Source organism: Doryrhamphus excisus, linkage group LG19, assembly GCF_037039965.1.
Source record: "Doryrhamphus excisus strain RoL-2023G ecotype Guam linkage group LG19, RoL_Dexc_Guam_v1.1, whole genome shotgun sequence".
In the NCBI taxonomy this organism is placed as follows: domain Eukaryota; kingdom Metazoa; phylum Chordata; class Actinopteri; order Syngnathiformes; family Syngnathidae; genus Doryrhamphus; species Doryrhamphus excisus.
Window position 1 is genome coordinate 15,893,015 of NC_136375.1, and position 26,759 is coordinate 15,919,773.

At 40.2% G+C, this 26,759-nt stretch overlaps 1 protein-coding gene across 3 annotated transcripts in view; it reads left to right on the plus strand.

The window, feature by feature from the left end:
• Positions 1 to 26,759, plus strand: part of gbf1 (golgi brefeldin A resistant guanine nucleotide exchange factor 1) — a 66,876-nt gene that overhangs the window by 34,909 nt on the left and 5,208 nt on the right. For 2 of the 3 annotated variants that reach the window (XM_058056269.2, XM_078798895.1), the window contains exons 5-33: positions 34 to 152; positions 261 to 369; positions 453 to 513; positions 1,638 to 1,692; positions 2,348 to 2,480; positions 3,243 to 3,442; positions 4,015 to 4,174; positions 4,311 to 4,522; positions 5,994 to 6,092; positions 6,168 to 6,362; positions 6,456 to 6,651; positions 7,494 to 7,631; positions 7,993 to 8,081; positions 8,515 to 8,717; positions 8,776 to 8,899; positions 10,974 to 11,099; positions 14,077 to 14,159; positions 15,300 to 15,536; positions 17,076 to 17,169; positions 18,005 to 18,181; positions 18,296 to 18,360; positions 19,459 to 19,582; positions 19,700 to 19,771; positions 19,837 to 19,931; positions 20,000 to 20,153; positions 22,125 to 22,350; positions 23,864 to 24,021; positions 24,119 to 24,368; positions 24,594 to 24,814. In XM_058056269.2, coding sequence (XP_057912252.2) covers positions 34 to 152; positions 261 to 369; positions 453 to 513; positions 1,638 to 1,692; positions 2,348 to 2,480; positions 3,243 to 3,442; positions 4,015 to 4,174; positions 4,311 to 4,522; positions 5,994 to 6,092; positions 6,168 to 6,362; positions 6,456 to 6,651; positions 7,494 to 7,631; positions 7,993 to 8,081; positions 8,515 to 8,717; positions 8,776 to 8,899; positions 10,974 to 11,099; positions 14,077 to 14,159; positions 15,300 to 15,536; positions 17,076 to 17,169; positions 18,005 to 18,181; positions 18,296 to 18,360; positions 19,459 to 19,582; positions 19,700 to 19,771; positions 19,837 to 19,931; positions 20,000 to 20,153; positions 22,125 to 22,350; positions 23,864 to 24,021; positions 24,119 to 24,368; positions 24,594 to 24,814 — 4,175 coding nt within the window. The remainder of the gene's footprint in view (positions 1 to 33; positions 153 to 260; positions 370 to 452; positions 514 to 1,637; positions 1,693 to 2,347; positions 2,481 to 3,242; positions 3,443 to 4,014; positions 4,175 to 4,310; positions 4,523 to 5,993; positions 6,093 to 6,167; positions 6,363 to 6,455; positions 6,652 to 7,493; positions 7,632 to 7,992; positions 8,082 to 8,514; positions 8,718 to 8,775; positions 8,900 to 10,973; positions 11,100 to 14,076; positions 14,160 to 15,299; positions 15,537 to 17,075; positions 17,170 to 18,004; positions 18,182 to 18,295; positions 18,361 to 19,458; positions 19,583 to 19,699; positions 19,772 to 19,836; positions 19,932 to 19,999; positions 20,154 to 22,124; positions 22,351 to 23,863; positions 24,022 to 24,118; positions 24,369 to 24,593; positions 24,815 to 26,759) is intronic. The other variant, XM_058056270.2, reaches the window with a different exon arrangement.

Below are 26,759 nucleotides of genomic sequence, written 5' to 3' on the forward strand. Positions count from 1 at the left end.
TCACGTCTCATGTCTGCCATGTTGTACTTGCAGATGCGGGCCATGAAGGTGCAGCTGAGGCTATAGAGAACATGGCAGATGCCGTAACCCACGCCAGATTTGTGGGAACAGACCCTGCAAGCGATGAAGTGGTGCTGATGAAAATCCTCCAGGTGCTTGCCGCCATTCGGCGGAGCGTGATCTTCGCTCGGAGACGACGTTCATTCTGGTTGTAGCTTCAAACGCTTCTGGAATCATGGCCCTCTCCACCCCTCTTCCAGGTGTTGAGGACTCTGCTGCTGACACCGGTCGGAGCCCATCTAACAAATGAGTCGGTTTGCGAGATCATGCAGTCCTGCTTCCGTATCTGCTTTGAGATGCGCTTAAGTGGTTAGTGGCCTTTTTCATGTTCACAAGGAGCTTCCCGTGAAAGATCAGATCTTATGTTTTTTTTTTGGCTTTGTTCCTCACAGAGCTCCTCAGAAAATCGGCTGAACACACCCTTGTTGATATGGTGCAGTTATTGTTCTCCAGGTAAGATCTTGCCTTACGTTTTTCAACTTCCTTGTTGCTACGTCACATGATCGCTGCCGGCTCAATGGCCAGCAATGCCATAACATCATTTCTCCTTTTGCATTACAGTCGTGCCTTGGTTAACATTCACGCCAGTTAGCACATTTTTTGGATCACATACATTTTACTTTAGCTTGCGTTCACCTACGTAGTGGTCGGTTTGTTTACGTCACCATCTTGGATCATCCTGGGATGCTTGAGCGTGTGTGGGCGTTGTGCACTGCGAGCGCCATTTTAGGACAACATTGCGTGTTTATGGTAATGGTAATTGGTATTTAATTTCATTTGAACATGCATCAGATTCCAATTGAGTGCATCCCATAATCAGTTCCCAGTTCCACATGTCAAAAAGGAGTAGGAAGAAGCAAAGCTTATTAAATCCTACCCCTCCATCTGGTACTTTTACCATCACTAACTGTTACATTTGTTCACTTCCTGCTTTCCTAATATAGTTTAAGTTTTTTTTTATTTTTGTTTTTATTTTTATTTTTATTTTTATTTTTATTTTTATTTTTATTTTTATTTTTATTTTTATTTTTATTTTTATTTTTATTTTTATTTTTATTTTTATTTTTATTTTTATTTTTATTTTTATTTTTATCAGATTCCAATTGAGTGCATCCCATAATCAGTTCCCAGTTCCACATGTCCAAAAGGAGTAGGAAGAAGCAAAGCTTATTAAATCCTACCCCTCCATCTGGTACTTTTACAATCACTAACTGTTACATTTGTTCACTTCCTGCTTTCCTAATATAGTTTAAGTTTTTTATGAATTATATTATATATAATATTGATATTATATAGATATATTCCTTTCTAATATAGTTTAAGTTTTTCTTTTTAATTTTTATTTATTTATTTATTATTTATTTTAATTTTATTTAATAAAAAAAAATATTTTATTTTTGTCACGTACCGAAGTAGAAGGTGATATGAGCACCTTCTAATGACATAATGGGTACCATAGTAGTCGGACCTTCTGGAACAGATGATGGATGAGGTTGACCAAGGCACCACTGGACGCACTGTATCGCCCCCCCCTCCCCAGTGCACATACTGTGTGTATTTGTTTCAATGTCTCACAGATTACCCCAGTTTAAGGAGGAGGCCAAGAGTTATGCTGGTGCCAACATGAAGAAGGTATTTATCACATATTCTATGTATGCTTGATGACAACTTGTCAAACCGCTCTGACTGTACATAAGTATACTAGGGGTGTCTCATCATATCGGCCCACCAATACAATAATGAAAAGTGATATTTTAAAAAAATGCTGCATCAAACGTTGACATGACCAGGATGACATCATTTGAAGAGCTTGCAACCAAAAGGCGCTAAATCCATTTTGACTGATTTCGAGAAAATCAATTATTTTTAATTAATTCTTGACATACCCTACCAGCCACACCTCCTTCAAGCTTTCCTCAGGCTCTTGTTTGTCTGCCGCTCTGACTTAGCATCCGGGGCGCTACCTGTTAGCCATTCACTCAACTGCTCCCGTTCCTCAGTGGATAAACGGGGAACCATACCATCATGTCACAGGAAAATGTATAACCATAGTATGCTGCTGGTCCCACAAGGTAACCCCTGTAAAAATCGGGGATCCGTTGTAAAGAAAAAAATCATACAAAGTCATCCAAAGCGAAGAAGAAGATGCAGACGACAGTGCGGTACTAAACGTAAACACAAGACCCTACAGAAGCTCAAGCGCCCGTTGTTTTCATGATTGTTTTCTCACAAACTGCTCCATCGTTGCTTGATATTCAAGAAGCTGAATAATGCGTCTTTCATCCAGTTGAAGATGCGTGCGGGTGGAATGAGCGAGTCATCCAAGTGGAAAAAGCAGAAACGTTCGCCGAGGCCAACTCACCACATGGTCCCGAGTTCCTCTGCTCAGCTGGAGCCTCCTCAGTCCGCCAACCTCTCTGGTAAACATATCGTCATGTTAACTATACAACTCACCATTCTTATACCACTTTTTGTGAAGTACAAATATGATGAATGTTAGACATTGATGTGTGAAGTACAGTAAAGTCTCGTTATATCAATATTCTCGGGAGTTGGAAAAAATACCGATATAACCGGACTATCCATATATCCGATCCTGTGCCGAACTGCATTAAAAGTGGGCAGATCTTTGATATGGCATGTAATTTTCTCCTTGAGTTCATGGATTGCGTATCTAGCATGCTTTTGTACTACAATACATTTTGTACTACAGTAAATAAAAATAAACTTACGCTGTAGTGATTACCGGTTACCGGGACATAATTCACCCCGGAACTATCGATAGGGAAGGTGTTGCCACCCGGAGGGGTAGGCGCGAGGGACGGGTGTTTTCCGCTGTGTGTGCTGCACTCTGGTGGTGGAAGTGTGAAAAATAAAGTTGACTGGAAGCAGCCGTTCGCCGTGTTCTTTTTTGGTATTGAACTCCTTAAGCAAAGATTGATTTAAGCTGCTTTTGTATCGATATAAGCAGACCAAATTGGCTGGCGGGAGATGAAAAGGGCATCGTAGTAACCGGATTATCATAATAACCGGGTATCGTACTAACGGAGCTAATTATATCATAAAAGACTAGAAATTTGCCAGGAAATGAAAATAGTATCGTAATAAGTAGTAATTCGTTTTAACCGATATCGATATAACGAGACTTTACTGTACTGAATGTATACTGTACTTGTGTTTAGGCGGTGTTGCCTTCATGGAGCAGGGCGCTTCACTCCCAGCCTCAGACAGTGCCGGATCATCCATCTCTAGTCCCTCGGCGACAGACAGCGGCCTGGACTCCTGCTCTAAAACTACGTCTCGGGAAGACCTCTCCGACCTGGATCAGTGTAGCAATGCGGAGACGCTCCTAGGAACTGAACCTGGCTCTCCAAACGCACAGGTATTACTTTAAGTTTAGCATGTGTGTGAAAGATTCTGTCTTATTTTCAGTAAGTTGTATTTGAGGGCTTTTGTGTTAGGAAGCTTTTACAATTTGTAACTTAGCCGTAAACAGACATTTTCACCTGTGGCTCCTACTGTGGCTCCGACCTGCAGCCAATCCATGCATTCAGTATGGCGTCTTACCCTTGCTAACATCCCACTTTCTTTCACGCGGAAACAAAAACGTCAAGTCTGGCATGTGAAAGGTAACTACCAGCACGTGCCATGAAAGCTATTTTTATTTGACATTAACAAACTTTAATTTAACGCAGCATTTGAAGAGCAAACACTTGACGGAGTATGCTAAGGTTTGGAGGCTCATGATGTGATCATCTGTCCGGTGGTTAACAATTGTAGTACCGCCTCAGTACGGATGTGGGAGCATGCAGGCACTATGTAGCACACTTAGTGCAGGAGGAACTTTTGTTGTGTTCGGCTATGGATGACATGTGACTCCACGGTGGTTGCACGTCAGTTTGGGCACCGCCGCAGTTCAATAAATGAATGTTTCCTTTTGCGTTTTGTATGCAGACTGAGCGTAGAGCAGTTCAATCAACGTCGGTGGAGTCCATCCCAGAGGTTCTTGAGGATAAAGAGTCCATGACGGAACCATCAGATAGCACCTCTGTCCATGACATGGACTATGTCAACCCCAGAGGAGTCCGTTTCACACAGTCCACCCAAAGAGATGGTAAGCATTTGCCTAAAATCTACACGGAAGAGAACTGAACTTTGGGGGAAAAAACTTAATATGTCTAAAAATTCAATAGTTGTGACGTTGCATGCGACCTAACCAGCGTCCTTCCTCCCTTTTGTCTGCCACTTAGGAGCATCCCTCATCCCTTACGGTCTGCCATGTCTCAGGGAGCTCTTCCGCTTTTTAATCTCGCTGACCAACCCCCACGACCGCCACAACACCGACGCCATGATGCACATGGGTCTGCAGCTGCTCACTGTCGCGCTGGAGTCTGCCCACTTTGCCAACTACCAGTCTTTGCTGGGACTGGTCAAAGATGAGCTGTGTCGGCATCTTTTCCAGGTGAGGTCGTCGTACACTTCTCTCTGCGTTCTTCTGGTTGTTGTTCCACTGGTCACACAGTGTCCCTGTTAGCATCATCTTAGCGTGACGACACATGGGAACACAGCAAGTGCAGTGCATTATGGGAAAAAGAGTTGTCTTTTTTTCATTTAAAACAACATATTTGTATATTTGTTAGGTGTACTTTTTTAGTGTTAAGTTCCTGTGTGATGGGTTTAGTGTTCTTTGTAAGATGACACCATGAGTCAGACTGTTATGTTGTTATACTGTTATATTGAATAATGACCTGCTGTCACCCCTTTAACGACATCTCTCCTAATATAATTTTAAAAAAAATTATTTATTATTATTATTTTATTTTTTTTTTACAATGCCATAATGGGTACCGTAGTAAGTGTCAATATAGTAATATATGTAGCACATCATGACTGGTTCAAGACTCTTCATCCTTGTATTATCATAAGCTTATTAAATCCTACCCCTCCATCTGGTACTTTTACAATCACTGTTACATTTGTTCACTTCCTGCTTTCATAATATAATTTAATTTTTTTTTAATTTTTTTATTTGATTAATTTTGATTAATTTTATTTTTATTTTATTTTTTTTACAATGCGATAATGTGTAGCATAGTAAGTGTCAATATAGTGATATATATAGCACATCATGACTGGTTCAAGACTCTTCATCCTTGTATTATCATAAGCTTATTAAATCCTACCCCTCCATCTGGTACTTTTACAATCACTGTTACATTTGTTCACTTCCTGCTTTCATAATATAATTTAAATTTTTTTTAATTTTTTTATTTGATTAATTTTGATTAATTTTATTTTTATTTTATTTTTTTTACAATGCGATAATGTGTACCATAGTAAGTGTCAATATAGTGATATATATAGCACATCATGACTGGTTCAAGACTCTTCATCCTTGGATTATCATAAGCTTATTAAATCCTACCCCTCCATCTGGTACTTTTACAATCACTGTTACATTTGTTCACTTCCTGCTTTCCTAATATAATTTTTTTTTAAATTATTTTTATTTGAGTAATTTTGATTAATTTTATTTTTATTTTATTTTTTTTTACAATGCGATAATGTGTACCATAGTAAGTGTCAATATAGTGATATATATAGCACATCATGACTGGTTCAAGACTCTTCATCCTTGGATTATCATAAGCTTATTAAATCCTACCCCTCCATCTGGTACTTTTACAATCACTGTTACATTTGTTCACTTCCTGCTTTCCTAATATAGTTTGTTTTTTATTTTGATATATTTTTATTGTTATTATTTTTGTCACATACCGAAGTACGAGGTGATATGGACCATACAATGACATTGTATCATATTTATCATTTTTGTGTTGTTGAGATCAGAAGTTTGCAGATTTGCCATTTTCAAATGCGACGGCACCATTTCCATAGAATAACTTCATAGTCTTTGCCTTTTTTTTTTGTAGCTGCTGAAGGTGGAGCGCATGAACCTCTACGCTTCGTCCATACGAGTTTGCTTCTTGCTGTTTGAAAGCATGAGAGTTCATCTGAAGTTTCAACTGGAGGTACTCCATCAATTATTTGTCCAGCGGTGATGTGAGAGCAGATAAGTACTAACGTCTCTTTTATTCATCTGTCAGATGTATCTTAAGAAACTGATGGATATCATCACATCGGAGAATGTGAAGATGCCCTATGAAATGAAGGAACTGGCTCTCGAGGCACTGGTTCAGCTGTGGAGGATCCCCAGCTTTGTCACGGAGCTTTACATCAACTACGACTGTGACTTCTACTGCTCCAATCTGTTTGAAGACCTCACCAAGCTGCTGTCAAAGGTGTGCGGCCGCTCCAGTTCATTGACGGGGCTTTTATTAAATGTCATTCACGGAGTAGCCAACAGTGTAGCGATCTGATTTTGAATCCCGCAGAATGCCTTCCCGGTGTCGGGGCAGCTGTACACCACCCACCTCTTGTCACTGGAAGCTCTGTTGACTGTGATTGACAGCACCGAGGCCCACTGCCAAGCCAAGGTGCTGGACAACGCTGCTCTACAAGAACCAGCACCAGATAGCCTACCAATGGTTGGGGAAGGTTCACTCACAAATGGAACGGACGCTCCAGTCGGTAAACTTCAATGTAGCGAGCGATGCTGTCTGTGAGCATGCTAGCTTACTTCTAGCACTCTGAGCATTCACACATGCAGGGTGAACCCTCTTGTCATCCAGCCTGTGTGGCACAGAAAGACGTTTTATTATGCTCTTATTTGGTCCATGTTTCCATCTTACAGGGTGAACCAGAAGTTTTTTTTATTGGTATCATGTGCTCTATATGATTACCATTGTTTCGGCAATCTATATATTTTTCCACTGTTACTTTTCTACTAAATGCAGTACATTAGCACAGTTGCACATAATAATTCTAATAATAATATATAATATGATAATTAAATTAAAATTAAATTAAAATTAAATTAAAATTAAATTAAAATTAAATTAAAATTAAATTAAAATTAAATTAAAATTAAATTAAAATTAAATTAAAATTAAATTAAAATTAAATTAAAATTAAATTAAAATTAAATTAAAATTAAATTAAAATTAAATTAAAATTAAATTAAAATTAAATTAAAATTAAATTAAAATTAAATTAAAATTAAAATTAAATTAAAATTAAATTAAAATTAAATTAAAATTAAAATAAAATTAAAATTAAAATTAAATTAAAATTAAATTAAATTAAATTAAATTAAATTAAATTAAATTAAATTAAATTAAATTAAATTAAATTAAATTAAATTAAAATTAAGTTAAAATTAAGTTAAAATTAAGTTAAAATTAAAAAAAATTAAAATACATTACATTACATTACATTACATTACATTACATTACATTAGAATTAGAATTGTCATTATCATTTTTATCAAATTTAATGTTTGTAAAAGTACACCTTCTCTCATTTCTCCTCAGACGTCATTAAAGACAGCGTCACCAATGGTTTGACTTTTCCACAAGCTGACGGCACTCCAGGCTACCCGCCAACGAGTGGACATCTGATGGCGGAAAAGATGAGACTGGGCAGACAGGATCAAGGAGACAATGACACAAGTAAGACGTTTGTACAGGAGGTCCTCGCTCTTCGTACCAGGTCCGCTCCCACAGTGCTGATATGGAAGTTTTGGAGTTTTAGTGTAAGTTTGCCTGCCGAGTAGCTCCAGATGGGGGTCCATGTCCTTCCGGTCACCAAGGTGCGAGCTGTTTGGGACACACTTAGGTCACGAGACATCGCCAATGTCTTTTCCAACTTTACTTACTAACAGGAAGTTCCAGGATGCCGCTTCCATACAGCCCGATGTTGCTGAAACATCTAAGGAGTCCCAGACACTTTTTGGCAAATGAGCTGACCTCCTGTTTTTTTAAACCTTTGCGATTGGGGATTTTTATTTTACGGATCATTCCTTTCTTGCAGTTGAGAAGAAAAGTAAGAAAAAACCTCACAGGTTCTCCTCGTGTACACCTGATTCCCAAGAGTTGCTGGACATCAGAACAAAGAAGAAGGTGATGTGTACATACAGTCGTCCCCTCTTTATGACGTAGCAGACCCAACCACGATAAGTGTAAAGTAGGGTTCAATGGAATATTTTTTTTGTTTAGTTTTTGTGTTAAAAAGCATAGAAAACATTATTAGAGCCCTGTAGACATGAAATAACACCCCTATGTCACACCACATTACTAATGTGCAGTCTACAGGATCACTGCAGGCCGTCACAAGTATAGCATGCTAACTAGTTAGCCTCTCCAATTTACTTTAAATCCAAATTTAAGTGTTTGAAATGCAATGGTGAAGAACGACAAAGTAAGAATAATAGACCGTAGTCAACCTCAAAAGCGCCATCATTTATTCATTAGTTTGTTTTTGATAGAGCCAGGGAGCGATGTTTGAACAGCGATGTCGTGAACCCAATGAACGACTGTCCTATTGTCTCCGTAGCTGCTGATCACAGGAACCGAGCAGTTTAACCTGAAGCCAAAGAAAGGAATCCAGTTCCTTCAGGAGAAAGGCCTTCTCAGTAATCCACTGGACAACAACCAGGTGGCCCAGTGGCTTCGAGAAAACCCCCGATTAGACAAAAAGATGATAGGCGAATACATCAGTGATCGCAAGAATATGGAGCTCCTGGACAGCTTTGTCAAGTAAGACTTCATCTCCATCTCTTCCATGCTGTGTAAGTAACACAAAGTCTTGTTGCAGCACCTTCGCTTTTCAGGGGCTTCGCATCGATGAGGCCCTGAGGCTTTACCTGGAGGCCTTCAGGTTACCTGGAGAGGCTCCGGTCATCCAGAGGCTTCTGGAAACCTTCACCGACAACTGGCATGTAAGGCATAGCTTCCCGTGCTTTATTCCATTTATTCAGCACTTCTATTTTAGTAGGGTACAGCCTGGACTGGTGGCCAGCCAATCCCAGGGCACATATAGACAAACAACCATTCACACTCACATTCATACCTATGGACAATTTGGAGTGGCTAATTAACCTAGCATGTTTTTGGAAGAGCATGCACGGGGGAGAACATGCAAACTCCACACAGAGATTGCCGAGGGTGGAATTGAACCCTGGTCTCCTAGCTGTGAGATCAGCACGCTAACCTCCGCTTGCTAAATAAATTGAATATTTTGGTAGTTAAAGCATAGACAGCCTCTTTATAACTGGTTTTTAACAATCATTAGAGCCCTCCAAACATAAACTAACACCCCTATAGTCACCTTTTAAACTGCAGGTGCTCCAAAAACCTTTGGCGTTGGATTGTATACGGCCTGACCATTTTTCTATGTATTTAACATAACCCGGGCAAAGTAGTAGTACACTCGCAATACAGGAAGTGAACAAACGGATGGTATTTTGACGATGAAGCGGCTGTATTTAAGCTGAGCTGCATATGAGCCTGTTATTTTCTGAGCTCTAACTACATAATTATTCCATGTATTAATATTGACTACTACTTTCTGGAAGTGGACTGGACTTATCAGGGTCGGGTGTGGAACTATATATATATATATATATATATATACATATTTGCAATATTAGCTAGTTGTTCAATGCCACTGGATACTTGTGTTTAGTCCTTGCTATCAATGGCACGGCCGTCTCCACCATCTAAACGCATTCAGCTGCTTATTCTTCTCATTTTTTCCATCAGCGGCTTATTTGAGATGGTGTCAAGGTGGTGGGGATGGTGAAAACGGAGGTCACATGACTCAAGCGTCCGTGTTATACTTGTTGGATGACATCAGTCTGAGTAAAAAGCCCAACGCTCCCGTGTGAGAGTAGCTGACACTCCAAAAATAGCACGGGAAGCCATGTGACCTGGAAACTATTCCCAGTAGTGACCTTTTTGTGGACTGAACCCTTTCATACAAAAATAGTCTTCCTAAAAGAGTGGATGAGTCATTTGATGGGGTGACTGGGTGAGAATGGGTTTTCCACCCCGTGGGATGCCATGATATGAGGTGAGGATGAGTTGACGATGTGACATTCGCCACACTCGTATCCGTTTCCTTTCGCCGAGACCCAGTTCACCATTGCATCGATATGGGACGATTTCTGCATATGCTGATACACGCTGTCCAAATTAACAATCTTGTTGATTTGAACAAGAGTGTTGTTGTTCAAATATGACTTTTTAGCGCGATGACATTTTGTTTTTGGTAATGCTAATGGTTTAATTTCATATGAACATGCATCAGATTACAATTGAATGCATCTCATAATCAGTTCCCAGTTCCACATGTTCAAAAGGACATTTGTTCACTTCCTGCTTTCCTAATATGGTTTACATTTTTTTGTATAATATATATATATATTATAACATAGATATATTCCTTTCTAATATGTTTAAGTTTTGATTTTTAATTTTTATTAATTTTTTATTTATTTATTTTAATTTTATTTAATAAAAAAAAAAAAAATTGTCACGTACCGAAATAGGAGGTGATATGAGCATCCAATGACATAATGGGTACCATAGTAGTCGGACCTTCTGGAACAGAATCACTAACTGTTAACATTTGTTCACTTCCTGCTTTCCATAATAGAGTTTAAGGGTTTTTTGTTTTTTTTTTAATAATGTACCTTGTACCGAAGTACAAGGTGATGACTATCCAATGACATAATGAGTACCATAGTAAGTGTCAATATAGTGATATATAAAGCTTGTTTTTTTTGACCAACAAGCAACGCTGTTAGTTGGGAGCTCATTTTTGTCCCACAGGGAAGTGGCTGTCACATTGATGGGGTACCTAGTACCTTTTTCTAATGACGGCTCGTCCTCCAAACACTCTTTTGTTTCATGAACATGAACATCACATTGGAAAATCCACACTTGATCCATGTGATCCGTATCGGGATGACGGGAATCGGTCACACCATGACTGTGTTTGTGTCTTTGCAGAAAGTGAATGGCTCTCCCTTCATGACCAATGATGCAGGATTTGCCTTGGCCTACGCTGTTATCATGCTGAACACTGACCAGCATAACCATAACGTCCGGAAGCAGAATATTCCCATGACTGTGGAGGTGAGTGACCACACACAAAGTACACTATTTCATTTTGCCCCGTCTGAACATGATGGTTGCCTACCCATGCCCCTGTGTGACATTTAAAACATGCAGTAACAGGTACATTGATGATAACATGTCATACTTGTAGTATATTGATGTCACACAGCAACATAGAAATTGAACGCTACACCTAGCCTCAAAAATCCGTGTCGTGTGGAAAGTACCTTGTAGACCTGCTCCGTGTCGTGTGGAAAGTACCTTGTAGACCTGCTCTGCGTCGTGTGGAAAGCAGCTTGTAGACCTGCTCCGTGTTGTGTGTAATGTGTCTTGTAGACCTGCTTCGCGTTGTGTGTAATGTGGCTTGTAGACCTGCTCCGCGTCGTGTGGAAAGCGGCTTGTAGACCTGCTCCGTGTTGTGTGGAATGTACCTTGTAGACCTGCTCCGCGTTGTGTGTAATGTGTCTTGTAGACCTGCTCCGTGTCGTGTGGAGAGTGGCTTGCAGACCTGCTCCGCGTCGTGTGGAAAGTACCTTGTAGACCTGCTCCGCGTCGTGTGGAAAGTACCTTGTAGACCTGCTCCGCGTCTTGTGGAAAGTACCTTGTAGACCTGCTCCGCGTCGTCGTGTGGAAAGTACCTTGTAGACCTGCTCCGCGTCTTGTGGAAAGTACCTTGTAGACCTGCTCCACGTCGTGTGGAAAGTGGCTTGTAGACCTGCTCCGCGTTGTGTGTAATGTGTCTTGTAGACCTGCTCCGCGTTGTGTGGAGAGTGGCTTGTAGACCTGCTCCGCATTGTGTGTAATGTGTCTTGTAGACCTGCTCCGCATTGTGTGTAATGTGTCTTGTAGACCTGCTCCGCATTGTGTGTAATGTGTCTTGTAGACCTGCTCCGTGTCGTGTGGAGAGTGGCTTGTAGACCTGCTCCGTGTCGTGTGTAACGTGGTTTGTAGACCTGCTGCGCGTCGTGTGGAAAGTACCTTGTAGACCTGCTCCACGTCGTGTGGAAAGCGGCTTTGATCTGGTTTTTAGAATTCATTATATACAATATCATATCATTATCCAAACACACTTTTTAAATAAAAAAAATATAAATCCTCAAAATAAATGAAGAACAATTCATAAAAATACTTACTAATATATTCAACTGAATATTGAAATGACAAAGTACCAAATATTGATTGTGTTGACCAGTTTTTCAGCGTCGAAGCTAAAGTTAGTTGTTGCAAGGCCGTCTCCTAGCAGCCTAGCAGCCTAGCAGCCTAGCAGCCTAGCAGCCTAGCAGCGTGAGCCTTGAGGCTGTCAGTTATCACTCGGTGCTTATGTTTATTTACAGGAGGATGCTGGCCCTAATCCCATGTTTCCTCATGTGGAGACCTGGAGATATTAAGTGACACATAACCTGGGCTGTTTGGTCAATGCTCAGCTTTCACTTTACATTTCCACTCCAGCACAAATCCTGAATGGACCTTTTGCAAGTAGTCTGTCTTTGCGCAGTCCCGCTGGAATAGATTCATGGAATAGAGCAACTCTTCATTGGCTTGCAGCTTCCAAAAGAAGCTAGCTCCATGCTACCATTCACAACCTCAGGAACTTGTAAACAATCTCTCAACCCTTCCATCTTGTGTCTTCTATCTGCCATCTGTCCCTCTACTCTGGTGGCGCTATCTCACACCACCTGGCTCCACTGCTCACCTGTCCTTACCTACATGGGCTTCACTTGGTGGTCTTCAAAGTATAAGGAGCATGCTTGTAGACCTGCTCCATGTGTGAAGTGGCTTGTAGACCTGCTCCGTGTTGTGAGGAAGGTGCCTTGTAGACCTGCTCCGTTTGTAAAGTGGCTTATAGACCTGCTCCGCGTCGTGTGAAGAGTGGCTTGTAGACCTGCTCCATGTGTAAAGTGGCTTGTAGACCTGCTCAGTGTTGTGAGGAAGGTGCTTTGTAGACCTGCTCCGTATGTAAATTGGCTTGTAGACCTGCTCCACATCGTGTGGACCTGCTCCGCGTCGTGTGAAGAGTGGCTTGTAGACCTGCTCCGCGTCATGTGTAGTGTGGCTTGTAGACCTGCTCCGCCTCGTGTGGAGAGTGGCTTGTAGACCTGCTCCGCGTCGTGTGGAGAGTGGCTTGTAGACCTGCTCCGCGTCGTGTGGAGAGTGGCTTGTAGACCTGCTCCGCATCGTGTGGAAAGTACCTTGTAGACCTGCTCTGCATCGTGTGGAAAGTACCTTGTAGACCTGCTCTGCATCGTGTGGAAAGTGGCTTGTAGACCTCCGCATCGTGTGTAATGTGTCTTGTAGACCTGCTCCGCGTCGTGTGGAAAGTGGCTTGTAGACCTCTCCGCATCGTGTGGAGAGTGGCTTGTAGACCTGCTCCACGTCGTGTGGAGAGTGGCTTGTAGACCTGCTCTGCATCGTGTGGAGAGTGCTTGTAGACCTGCTCCGCGTCGTGTGGAAAGTGGCTTGTAGACCTGCTCCGCGTCGTGTGGAAAGTGGCTTGTAGACCTGCTCCGCATTGTGTGGAAAGTACCTTGTAGACCTGCTCTGCGTCGTGTGGAGAGTGGCTTGTAGACCTGCTCCGCGTCGTGTGGAAAGTACCTTATAGACCTGCGCTGTGTTGTGTGTAATGTGTCTAGTAGACCTGCTCCGTGTCGTGTGGAGAGTGGCTAGTAGACCTGCTCCGTGTCGTGTGGAGAGTGGCTAGTAGACCTGCTCCGTGTCGTGTGGAGAGTGGCTAGTAGACCTGCTCCGCATTGTGTGTAATGTGTCTTGTAGACCTGCTCCGTGTCGTGTGGAGAGTGGCTTGTAGACCTGCTCCGCGTCGTGTGGAATGTACCTTATAGACCTGCGCCGCGTTGTGTGTAATGTGTCTTGTAGACCTGCTCCGTGTCATGTGGAGAGTGGCTTGTAGACCTGCTCCGCGTATATCCTGTCTATGTCTCTTGAGATGACGTCTGCTGTCAAGTATAGAAAGGAAATGGATTTGTGTTTCCTTCAACAGCAATTCAAGAAGAATCTAAAGGGCGTGAATGGAAACAAAGACTTCAACCAGGACATGTTGGAGGATATCTACAATGCTATCAAGTATGCCATCTTATTTACTAATAAACCGTATTCATTACATGTACAGTATGCAATTGTGTTTAAATACTGTATATATGTACATGCTTGGAGTACATGGATCTCTCTTCTCAGAAAATGGCTGTCAGTCAATGAGTTCATGTATTATATGCGATCGATACGGGCTCTCTTCCTGTTTCCCAGTGTGCTTTGCTGTACTGTTACAGGTTACATGTTTAGAGCTTACACAGTTCTTGGTTATTCTGTATTATCCGTTGGTACTGTATTGTCTGTTGTCTACTTATCACATTACAGTACTGACTGCATTTTGCTGCAACGTCCACAAATACAATGTTTGTGTCTTCTTGCTCTCTATCAGGTCTCGTTACAGGGAATATCCCGATACCATATACCTGATATCACCTGGTATCAGCTTTTTAGGCTGGTATCGGGCCGATAATTACCGGTGGGCGATATTATCAGTCATCGCTAATAATATAGCAATATACTGTCTCTCATACTATCTTATTAACTCAATCAATCCCAGACATTTTTCAAATCCCCTTCAGTAGCGGCCATTTTGCACCATATCGACTGATCTTCCAAGGCACACAGATTATTGGGTTCTATGGCTATACAAACATTACAATAACAGAACTTAAGTAAGTTACAGCAAAATATCAGTGAAAAGGAGAAAAGCAGCTTTTTGTGAAAAGATAACTTTCACATTATACTACAAAACTATACCAAACATAAAAACACAAAACACATCCAAACAAGCATTTATTTCCAAAGGTAACACCATCAGCTATTTCTAATGTTCACATCATGTGTTGCTAACCTCCTGGTTGCATTCCATGCTCTTCCGCTCCTTGCTGTGGATTGTGTAAGTACCCATAAAAGATGCACTTCTGCCACCTTGTGGCAGCGAGAGTGACATGTATCAATATTATTATAAGTGTGTCATTAGAAGTAGCGTGCAAAAAAGGGCTTTGGAATTGAACGAGTTAATTACAATAATTAGAATTTTACAATACGCTATGATGACGTCCCAAAAAGGGAAAAGGTCCAGTATTCCAGCTTCCACGGTGTTTTCACCTTGACAAGCAGGAGTAACTTCCTGTTTGTTGCTTCTCATCCAATGGTACATTCTTCCTTTTGTAGGAATGATGAGATCGTGATGCCAGATGAGCAGACGGGTTTAGTGAAGGAGAACTACGTGTGGAGTGTGTTGCTGCACCGTGGTGCCACATCTGAGGGCGTCTTCCTTCACCTGCCCCCTGGCACCTACGACCACGACCTGTACACCATGACCTGGGGTCCCACGATTGCAGCCCTCTCCTACGTCTTTGACAAGAGTCTGGATGACAACATCATCCAGAAGGCCATCACTGGCTTCAGGTATCTTACCTTGACTTGTGTCAGACACTGTAGCGCAGGGGTCTCAAACTCAATTTACTTGGGGGCCACTGGAGCTCGGGTCTGGGTGAGACTAGGCCGCATCAGGTTTTCCAAAAAAAAAAAAAAACGTATTTATTAAAAACAAAAAAATGTTAAAAACTTTGCTTTGGTTCCAATTTTCTACAAGAAAATCTCTGATAAAACATTCCACTGTTCTCAAATATCTTACTTTTTATTTTTCTACACAAAATAAGATGAAAAATAAATAAACAAATCAAGAATAAAGAAAATCAATCAGTAATAAATAAATATAATAATAATAATAAAAACTTAAGAAACCACATATAGTTGGTGAATAGACAAATGATTTTTTTCATATTAAAATGAACAAAGCATTATTAGAGCCCTGTAGACATGACAAAACACGACTATAGTCACATTTATACTCTTTTTATTTACAACATATTGCGCAACTGCAGGGTCTTGAGACACATGCTAACTCACAAACTAGAGAGCTAGCCACCTAAACGGTAGCCTTCAAGTTATTTCCTTTCAACTTAAATAGCCAAAAACTTACCACTTCCACACGGATAGGGAGGATAACGATTAACAGTTATTTAACCTTTAACATGAACATGAATCAAACGGAATAATTTTTTCTGGGTACATGATACCATACAGCATCCATGTCAAACTTGCGCGGGCCGCACTAAAATTAAACTTTCATATCAAGGCGGGGGCCTCAAACTAGCGTCCTGCGGGCCACATTTGGCCCGCGGGCCGCGTGTTAATATATAATCAGTTCCCAGTTCCACATGTCCAAAAGGAGTAGGAAGAAGCAAAGCTTATTAAATCCTACCCCTCCATCTGGTACTTTTACAATCACTAACTGTTACATTTGTTCACTTCCTGCTTTCAATAATACAGTTTAAGGTTTTTTTTTTTTGTTTTTTTTTTGATAACGTACCCTGTACCAAAGTACTCGGTGATATGAGCATCCAATGACATAATGGGTACCATAGTAACTGTCAATATAGTGATAAGGAAAATGGTATAGATGTAGTAGACACACTATGTACTGTACCTGGGCTCATCTAGCCTTACACACACGTGAACTTAACAGTACGTTCCACCCCATTCTTATTCCACAGGCTTGAACATGAACATGACCTCTTGCAGCCAGAAGGGCTTCAGGTCTTCTGCTAAGGCTTCCTCAAAGCTCCCACAAGCCGACTTGTCAGCTCAGACGCTGACAAGGCTTCATCGGGCTCACGGTCTCCTCTCTAATTCTCTGAGCTCAGGACTCTAAAGTTCCCGGAAGAGTTGAAGCTGCCAACATCATATGAAAGCCTATGGAATCCCTTAAGTTAATATACATTTGGCACTTTAGTCAAAGTCAAATGTACAGTATTTATTCTAATACTACGATTACTAAGATTTTTCTCATGTAAAAGAAGGAACGTACTTAGTATTTAGGATAGTAAAGAAATGCAAAGAGAAGAGACAGGAGGCCATGCTGAAATGTTTGTGTCTTTGCAGGAAATGTGCCAAAGTAGCTGCTCACTACGGATTTAATGACGTCTTTGACAACTTGATCATCTCACTGTGCAAGTTTACCACCCTCAGCAGCGAGGTACGAAAACACACAAGTTACATCACTCATCGCCGCCACATCAAAGTAGCACTCTGGACTGTATCTCCCTTGTCACTGAATATACAGTATACTTTTTAACATTATTATTATTATTATTTTATTACTCACACGCCTATAAGTCACCTTTACACTCCTATTAAAGTGTATAGTAGACATAAGAGAAAATCACACATAAGACGTTCATGTTTACCGGCTTCTAAGCGGGCTTTTTAACATGATTCGAGCCCTCTACACTTGAAATAACACCCCTATAGTTTACCTTTATGGTCATATTACACAATATAGTAGACATAATAAGAGAAAATAAGACATAAAAAAGACTCCTGCTCATGTGTGGACAGGAAGTGATTGTGGGGGTTCACAGTTGTGAGCTGCAGCCCATGTTATAATGATGATGATGATGATGATGATGGCTATTATGGTATTATTGTGTCTATTGTAAAATAAATAGTTATACAATACTAAAAGCCTGTGGGAGGGGATTGTCTAGTGTGTAAAAAGTGTGAACAATAGGAGTCATGACACTAGGCTAATAATAAATAATGAATGAAAATAGGCTTTTTAACACAATTAGAGACCTCTAGGCATGAAATAACACCCCTATAGTCAATGTTACACTCTTATTACCCAACATAGTAGATGTAATAAGAGTGAGTAAGACATAAATGAGACTCACGCTGGTGTGTGATGATCCGAATGGGGGAGCTGAGCGAGTGGCGGACAGGAAGTGAGGTCAGGGGTTTCCAGGTGGATGCATCTCATGTGGCCCAAAAAAAAAAAAAAAAAACCCCGGTGCGATGTCTTTGCTTTGCAGTCCGTGGAGAACCTCCCCACTGTGTTTGGCAGCAACGCCAAGGCGCAAACAGCGGCCAAGACGGTGTTTGATCTGGCCCATCAGCACGGCAACATCCTGCGAGAAGGCTGGAAGAACATCATGGAGTCCATGCTGCAGCTCTTCAGGGCAGAGCTCCTGCCCAAAGCCATGCTGGAGGTCAGTTCCACGACATTCATGCCTTACTTCACACCCACTCACAAGATGTTTGAGTCCGCTTGAAATGCATTTGAACCACTCTTGTACCCGTCCTCAATCCTTCTCTCACATCAGGTGGAAGACTTTGTTGAGCCAAACGGCAAGATTTCTCTTCAAAGAGAGGAAACCCCTTCCAATCGGTACGTACAACCACTTTCTTTTTACAGCTGCCATTTAATTCATTTACATCAGGGGTCTCAAACTCAATTTACTTGGGGGCCACTGGAGCTAGGGTCTGGGTGAGACTGGGCCGCATCAGGTTTTCCCAAAAAAAAACAAAAAACACATTTATTAAAAACAGAAAAATGAATAAACTTTGCTTTGGTTCCGATTTTCTACAAGAAAATCTCTGATAAAACATTCCACTGTTCTAAAATATCTTACTTTTTATTTTTCTACACAACATAAGATGAAAAATAAATAAACAAATCAAGAATAAAGAAAATCAATCAATCAGTAATAAATTAATATAATAATAATAATAAAAACTTAAGAAACCACATATAGTTGGCGGATAGACAAATTATTTTTTTTCAGATTATAATGAACAAAGCATTATTAGAGCCCTGTAGACATGACAAAATTTGTTTTTTTTTTTAATTTTTATTTTTAATTTTATTTTTATTTACAACATATTGCGCAACTGCAGGGTCTTGAGACACACGCTAACTCGCAAACTAGAGAGCTAGCGACCTAAACGGTAGCCTCCAAGTTATTTCCTTTCAACTTAAATAGCCAAAAACTTACCACTTCCACACGGATCGGGAGGATAACTATTAACAGTTATTTAACCTTTAACATGAACATGAATCAAACTTAATAATTTTTTCTGGGTACATGATACCATACAGCATCCATATCAAACTTGCGCGGGCCGCATATCATGTATGTAATTGCAAGGATGACTGCTATAGGGGTGTTATTTCATGTCTAGAGGGCTCTAATCATGTTAAAGTGTATTTAGAAAGTGGTAAGTAGATTTTCTATACCGTAACCAAGTAAATCTCTGATTTATTTCTACTTTGTGGGGGGAAATGTGGGTGGAGTGTAGAAGAATGAACAGCCGGGGAGTACTTTAAATTAGCATGTTAGCATTGTAAAGGTTTTTTTTTGTGTAATTTGTTGTGCTTTTTGTAAGCACTGCACTGCCACAGATCGATTGTGTGTCCGGTTCGAAAGTGATGCCGCATTGCAAAAAACAAAAAAAACATAAGAGTTTCTCGTCCCTTTCATGTCAGCGGGGAGTCGGCAGTGTTGAGTTTCGTCAACTGGCTGACGTTGAGTGGAGCGGAGCAGTCGGGACTGAGGGGACCATCGATGGAAAACCAGGAAGCCAAACAGGCAGCCATCCACTGCATCAAGGTTCTCGATACATCTCATACCGTCGTTTAATCTCCTCTTTTTTTTGCATTGTTCTTGTTGATACGGGATAAAGTAGAGCCAGCATATTCCCCTAATGAATGGAATATGTCTTTGCAGCAATGCGACCCGGAGAAGATGATCACAGAGAGCAAGTTCCTCCAGCTGGAGTCACTACAAGAACTGATGAAGGTAAACATGATGAAGTGGAGTGGATTTGTTGTAGCGGCAGAGAAAAAGCAACTTGATTTCTACAGGCCTTGATATCGGTCACTCCTGACGAAGAGACGTACGACGAAGAAGATGCCGCCTTCTGCTTGGAGATGTTACTCCGTATGGTGATGGAGAACCGGTAGGAGTCCACTCCGAGCGTCGCTTGTCTCCGCTTTCGGCGCTCTAAGCTTCCTTTTGTGTTTACAGCGACCGCGTATCATGTGTGTGGCAAAGCGTGCGTGACCACCTCTGTCACCTCTGCGTCCATGCCAACGACAGCTGCTTCCTGGTGGAGCGAGCCGTGGTGGGACTCCTTCGACTCGCCATTCGCTTGCTACGGCGAGAAGATATTAGTTCCCAGGTACGGTGGCCTTTTTTCCTGTGAGATACGGTGGAAGACACGGTGTACAGTCGTCCCTCGTTTGTGGTCGTTCATTGCTTCCAGACCCGACCGTGGTAAAGGAATAGGTAGCAGCCATTTTACAACTTTTGAATGATCTTTCAAGGCACACAGATTATTGTGTGCAACATCTTGTCTTTTGTGGCTAAATAAACATGGAACCGACCAAAAGAAAGATTAGAGTCTCGTCTTTAATCTCGGTTTTATAGCTTAAAACTGCTTGAAATGTGACTTCTTTTGTTATATTCTTGCGTCATCACCTTTTTTTGCCACAAAAAAACCTAAAATCCATATAAATGTATCTTTGGGAGCGAGCGTTTAGATGTCTGTGGTATTGAATGAGTTAATAAATGATATATTTTCCTACTTATTAACATGGTTAGAGCCCTCTAAACATCAAATAACACCCCTATAGTCACCTTTACACTCTTATTATTCATTGTTTTCACCAGTCATGCTGAGATTTATTTTTTCTAAACTTAAGAATCTTTTAGAGAATAGACCGGAGAAGAAAGACAAAGTAGGAAGCCAAAAACTTTCAACACTTCCAAATGAAATGAAAGGAGTACCTTTTTTTCCACCCTTTCCCTTATTCAGATAAAAAGGTTAGATTTAGGAAGTATGCAAATATACAGCATTCAGAAAAAAACATTGTAGTATTCTTCACTGGTCACTAGGTGTCACTAATGTTAATGTAATGTTACAATGATGAGACGGGAGCCATTGCAGGAGGTACTAGTATCCAGAAACTGGAACTACCACAGGTACCTCTCCCATTACTAACATGAGTCTATATTATATCTTATTTTATATTATTATGTCTATTATATTGGGAAATAAGAGCGTCAATGTGACTGTAGGGGTGTTATTGCACGTCTAATCATCTTACAAAGTATCTTTAGAAGGTGTTCAACTGGGTTTTCTATATCTTTTTTTCATTATGTCCACTATGTTGAATAATATGGAGGACCAAAACTGCCAAAATAATAAATAAATAAAAGTGGAAATAAAAACAAAAATGAAAAAAAAAGAAAAAATTAAATACAAAACAATAAATATAAATGGAAATAAAAACAAAAATATATTTTTTTAATTTTTGAATCTTGTTTTTTATTTTTGTATTTATTTTTGCTTTTATTTATTTATTTATTTATTTATGTATATATTTTTCTATTTTTGTTTTTATTTCCATTCATATTTATTTTTTGTATTTAATTTTTTGATTTTTTTTTCATTTTTGTTTTTATTTTCACTTTTATTTATTTATTTATTTATTATTTTGGCAGTTTTGGTCCTCAGAAATGCAGAAGGAAAAACTATTCAAATGAGGGGGAGGTCCTAAGTGTGTCTTAAGTGTGTCTTAAGCAAGGTAGCATAGGCCGTTTGCAGGCATACCTAGTCGATTTTAGCACTCACATGTCGATCAACCAATAGGCGAACAGTTCAACCCAAGACACACTTAGTACCGCCCCCTCATTTGAATAGTTTTCCCTTCTGCATTTCTGAGGACCAAAACTGCCAAAATAATAAATAAATAAATAAATAAATAAATAAAAAGTGAAAATAAAAACAAAAATGAAAAAAAATCAAAAAATTAAATACAAAAAATAAATATAAATGGAAATCAAAACAAAAATAAAAAAATATATACATAAGTAAATAAATAAATAAAAGCAAAAATAAATACAAAAATAAAAAACAAGATTCAAAAATTAAAAATATATATATTTTTGTTTTTATTTCCATTTATATTTATTTTTTTGTATTTAATTTTTTCATTTTTTTCATTTTTGTTTTTATTTCCACTTTTATTTATTTATTATTTTGGCAGTTTTGGTCCTCCATAGAATAATAGGAATGTAAAGGTGTTTATACTGCAATACTTCACCATGCCACCAGGTGGAGTCAACGCTGTCGTCTCTTTTTTTCTAGGTGCTCCTCTCCCTGCGTCTCCTGCTGATGATGAAGCCGCATGTTCTGTTCCGGGTCAGCAGGGAGGTGGCTTATGGTCTTCACGAGCTGCTTAAAACCAACGCAGCCAACATCCACAGCACGGACCACTGGTACACGCTCTTCTCCCTGCTGGAATGTGTCGGCGCCGGAGTCCAGCCTCCTGCCGCCTTTCAGTTTACCTCTGCCAGCACCGACTTGGAAACAGGTGCAGTACTTCTACCTAGTAATTTCTTAGTGTGGGGAATTGTACCATCACCTCCACATGCACCATTCACTACACTGCAAATTTAGATTTTTTTTTCAGCAAAAAACACATTAAAGTTGGCAATAATTGCTATTGATAGTGATAATACATGTACTACTGGTTAACTCTGAAGGCGCCAAAGTCACCATATCTGCAAATACGCCCGCCTCTGGGCACGCCCACTCGGCTGTAATTGGTCCCACGCCCAAAGCATGCAATAACAGTTACAACAGTTCATAATTGTACTCTGTGTTCCTTCCTGTGTGCATTGATTTCACATAGCAACATAGAAAGAATCGCTACACCTAGCCTTGAAAACAAAAAGCTCCAATATGTAGCGTTAGCTTTGGCTAGTGGCCTGAAGCGTAGGGACCGTGTGTGTGTGCTGAAGCTAGTCGCTAGCCGTGATGTGTCACTGCGACAGTATTGTAGTTCTTGAGCGTCATAATGTCTTTTCTTTGGGGTGCGTTCCATTACGTGCATTCTTAGCTGTCTCATCTGTTTTTATATCTTTTTTTGTTTGTTTTTATGTCTTTAAAAGGGACAGAAAAGAGAGACTTGTGTTCATGTGTACTTTTTTTATTGCTAAACATGTGTTTTATTGCTAGACAGAGAAAGCATCTTTGCCACCTTCTAAATACACATTTTAACATGATTAGAGCCCTCCAAACTTGACATAACACCCCTATAGTCACCTTTACACACCTATTACACAATAAGAGAAAAATAAGACAGAAAAAGCATCTTTGCAACCTTGTAAATGCACATTTTAACATGATTAGAGCCCTCTAAATGCGACATAACACCCCTATAGTCACCTTTACACTCCTATTACACAATCAGAGAAAAATAAGACAGCGAAACCGTCTTTGCCACCTTCTAAATACACATTTTAACATGATTAGAGCCCTCTAAACTTGACATAACACCCCTATAGTCACCTTTACACACCTATTACACAATAAGAGAAAAATAAGACAGAAAAAGCATCTTTGCAACCTCGTAAATGCACATTTTAACATGATTAGAGCCCTCTAAATGCGACATAACACCCCTATAGTCACCTCTACACTCCTATTACACAATATAGACATAATAAGAGAAAAATAAGACAGAGAAAGCGTCTTTGCCACCTTCTAAATACACTTTTAACATGATTAGTGCCCTCTAAACGTGACATAACACCCCTATAGTCACCTTTACACTTCTATTACACAATATAGACATAATAAGAGAAAAATAAGACAGAGAAAGCGTCTTTGCCACCTTCTAAATACACTTTTAACATGATTCGTGCCCTCTAAACGTGACATAACACCCCTATAGTCACCTTTACACTTCTATTACACAATATAGACATAATAAGAGAAAAATAAGACAGAGAAAGCATCTTTGCCACCTTCTAAATACACTTTTAACATGATTAAATGCTAAAAAGAACTATATCAAGCGTAGGTATACTGTGTGTGTTCAGGTGCCCAGTCGGACAGTGAGCTGCCGTCCCACCAACCGAGTCCGGTGAGCTTAGATCGTGGCTACACGTCAGACTCGGAGGTCTACACAGACCACAACAAGACCAGAATCCCTCGCTCCACAACAGACGTTGATGTAGCAAGCAGCGGCTGGCTGGTGGTCGGTACCTTCTCTTCACTCCAAGGAGGGTTCCTCCTTTCAGGGACTTCACCTTAATCTCTGCTCTCTTCTCCAAACGTTGTATTTCTTCTTTCAGGTTGGAAAAGAGGACCTGGAAAGCAGTAAGGGTCCGCCACTTGGCTCCAAATGTCAAGTCAATCACCCCCTGGTCAACCAGTACAGTTTAACGCTGGGTCAGGACCTTGGCCAACACGACACCAAGTCTCTCCTCAAGTGTGTGGAAACGCTGTCGTTCATTGTCCGAGATGCTGCCCACATCACACCAGACAACTTTGAGCTGTGTGTCCGAGCCATCAGGGTGTTTGTGGAGGCTAGTCTCAATGGAGGTGAGTTGGTTTCATCTGCTGTGTAGAACGGTCGTCTACTTCTTCATATGCTACCACAGCACCGACCGATAGCCAGAAACCAGCAGTAATGGCGAAGAAAATTATTAATTTGACCCTCAATCAAGCTGATTAATTGTATATAAAGAACACATCCTCAAGCACTTTGCCTCTGACTGCTTTCAAATATGTGAGAATCCACTGTACAGCGTCACCTTCCTTCCCCAGGTTACCGCAACCATGATAAGAAAAAGAGCCACAAGTATGACTCTGCCAAGTCCCGTTTGAGGAAAAAGGCTGGAGGGAAGGAGAAGGAGGCGGGCAATGGCGCAAGACGAGGCGGAAGCCGGGCTTCCAGCCACCGTCCGTCACGTTCCCATAGCGATGATGAGGAGGACGAGGGTGTCCCGGCAAGTTACCACACGGTGTCATTACAGGTTAGTCAGGATGTAAGTACAGGATCCCTTTTTTCCCTTCTACCTTTTGTCAGCCCCGTTGTACCTAAAACGTACAGTCCTCCCTCGTGTATGGCACTTCACTGTATCCCCACCCAAAATACAAAACCTCTTTACCACCTTCTAAATACACATTTTACCATGATTAGAGCCCTCTAAACTTGACATAACACCCCTATAGTCACCTTTACACACCTATTACACAATCAGAGAAAAATAAGACAGAGAAAGCATCTTTGCTACCTTCTAAATACACTTTTAACATGATTAGAGCCCTCTAAACTTGAAGTAACACCCCTATAGTCACCTTTACACACCTATTACACAATCAGAGAAAAATAAGACAGCGAAACCGTCTTTGCCACCTTCTAAATACACATTTTAACATGATTAGAGCCCTCTAAACTTGACATAACACCCCTATAGTCACCTTTACACACCTATTACACAATAAGACAAAAATAAGACAGAAAAAGCATCTTTGCAACCTCGTAAATGCACATTTTAACATGATTAGAGCCCTCTAAATGCGACATAACACCCCTATAGGCACCTTTACACTTCTATTACACAATATAGACATAATACGAGAAAAATAAGACAGAGAAAGCATCTTCGCTACCTTCTAAATACACTTTTAACATGATTAGAGCCCTCTAAACTTGAAATAACACCCCTATAGTCACCTTTACACACCTATTACACAATCAGAGAAAAATAAAACAGCGAAACCGTTTTTGCCACCTTCTAAATACACATTTTAACATGATTAGAGCCCTCTAAACTTGACATAACACCCCTATAGTCACCTTTACACACCTATTACACAATCAGAGAAAAATAAGACAGCGAAACCGTTTTTGCCACCTTCTAAATACACATTTTAACATGATTAGAGCCCTCTAAACTTGACATAACACCCCTATAGTCACCTTTACACACCTATTACACAATAAGAGAAAAATAAGACAGAAAAAGCATCTTTGCAACCTCGTAAATGCACATTTTAACATGATTAGAGCCCTCTAAATGCGACATAACACCCCTATAGTCACCTTTACACTCCTATTACACAATATAGACATAATAAGAGAAAAATAAGACAGAGAAAGCATCTTTGCCACCTTCTAAATACACTTTTAACATGATTAGAGCCCTCTAAACTTGAAATAACACCCCTATAGTCACCTTTACACACCTATTACACAATCAGAGAAAAATAAGATAGCGAAACCGTCTTTGCCACCTTCTAAATACACATTTTAACATGATTAGAGCCCTCTAAACTTGACATAACACACCTATAGTCACCTTTACACACCTATTACACAATAAGACAAAAATAAGACAGAAAAATAAGACAGAGAAAGCATCTTTGCCACCTTCTAAATACACTTTTAACGTGATTAGAGCCCTCTAGACATGATATAACACCCCTATGTCCCAATATAGATAAGACATAATAAGAGAAAATACGACATCCTATGAATGAGTTCAAATTAGCTGTAATATTTTTCTATTTTGGAGGACTAATAGGCTGTGGTAGGAACAGTGATGGGATTCTGTCTTGAATATATTTGGAAAAACTATGAATGTGGAAGTGCGAAGCAGCGAGGGACGACTGTATTGTTTCACTGACAAAATGACCTTTCAACTGAGATGTTTTTTTTAAACTTTTCCCTTTTTTCCCAAAAAGTCAGAAAAAAAAATCTGACGTACCTAAAAGGAAAGACATTTTTTAATTTTGCCCATCATCCACTATCCTAATGTGAAATATGAAGACATGTCTTTTCTTTGTGCGTGTGCTGTAAAGATATAAAAGCAGCTAGCATGTGGGAGCTAACAATGCGCACGCCTGTTTTCACTACTACTGGACTATGCTTGTTTTTTTTTCTATCTGCTCATGTTTCACAAGGATTTTGGACGATGGGCACAATAT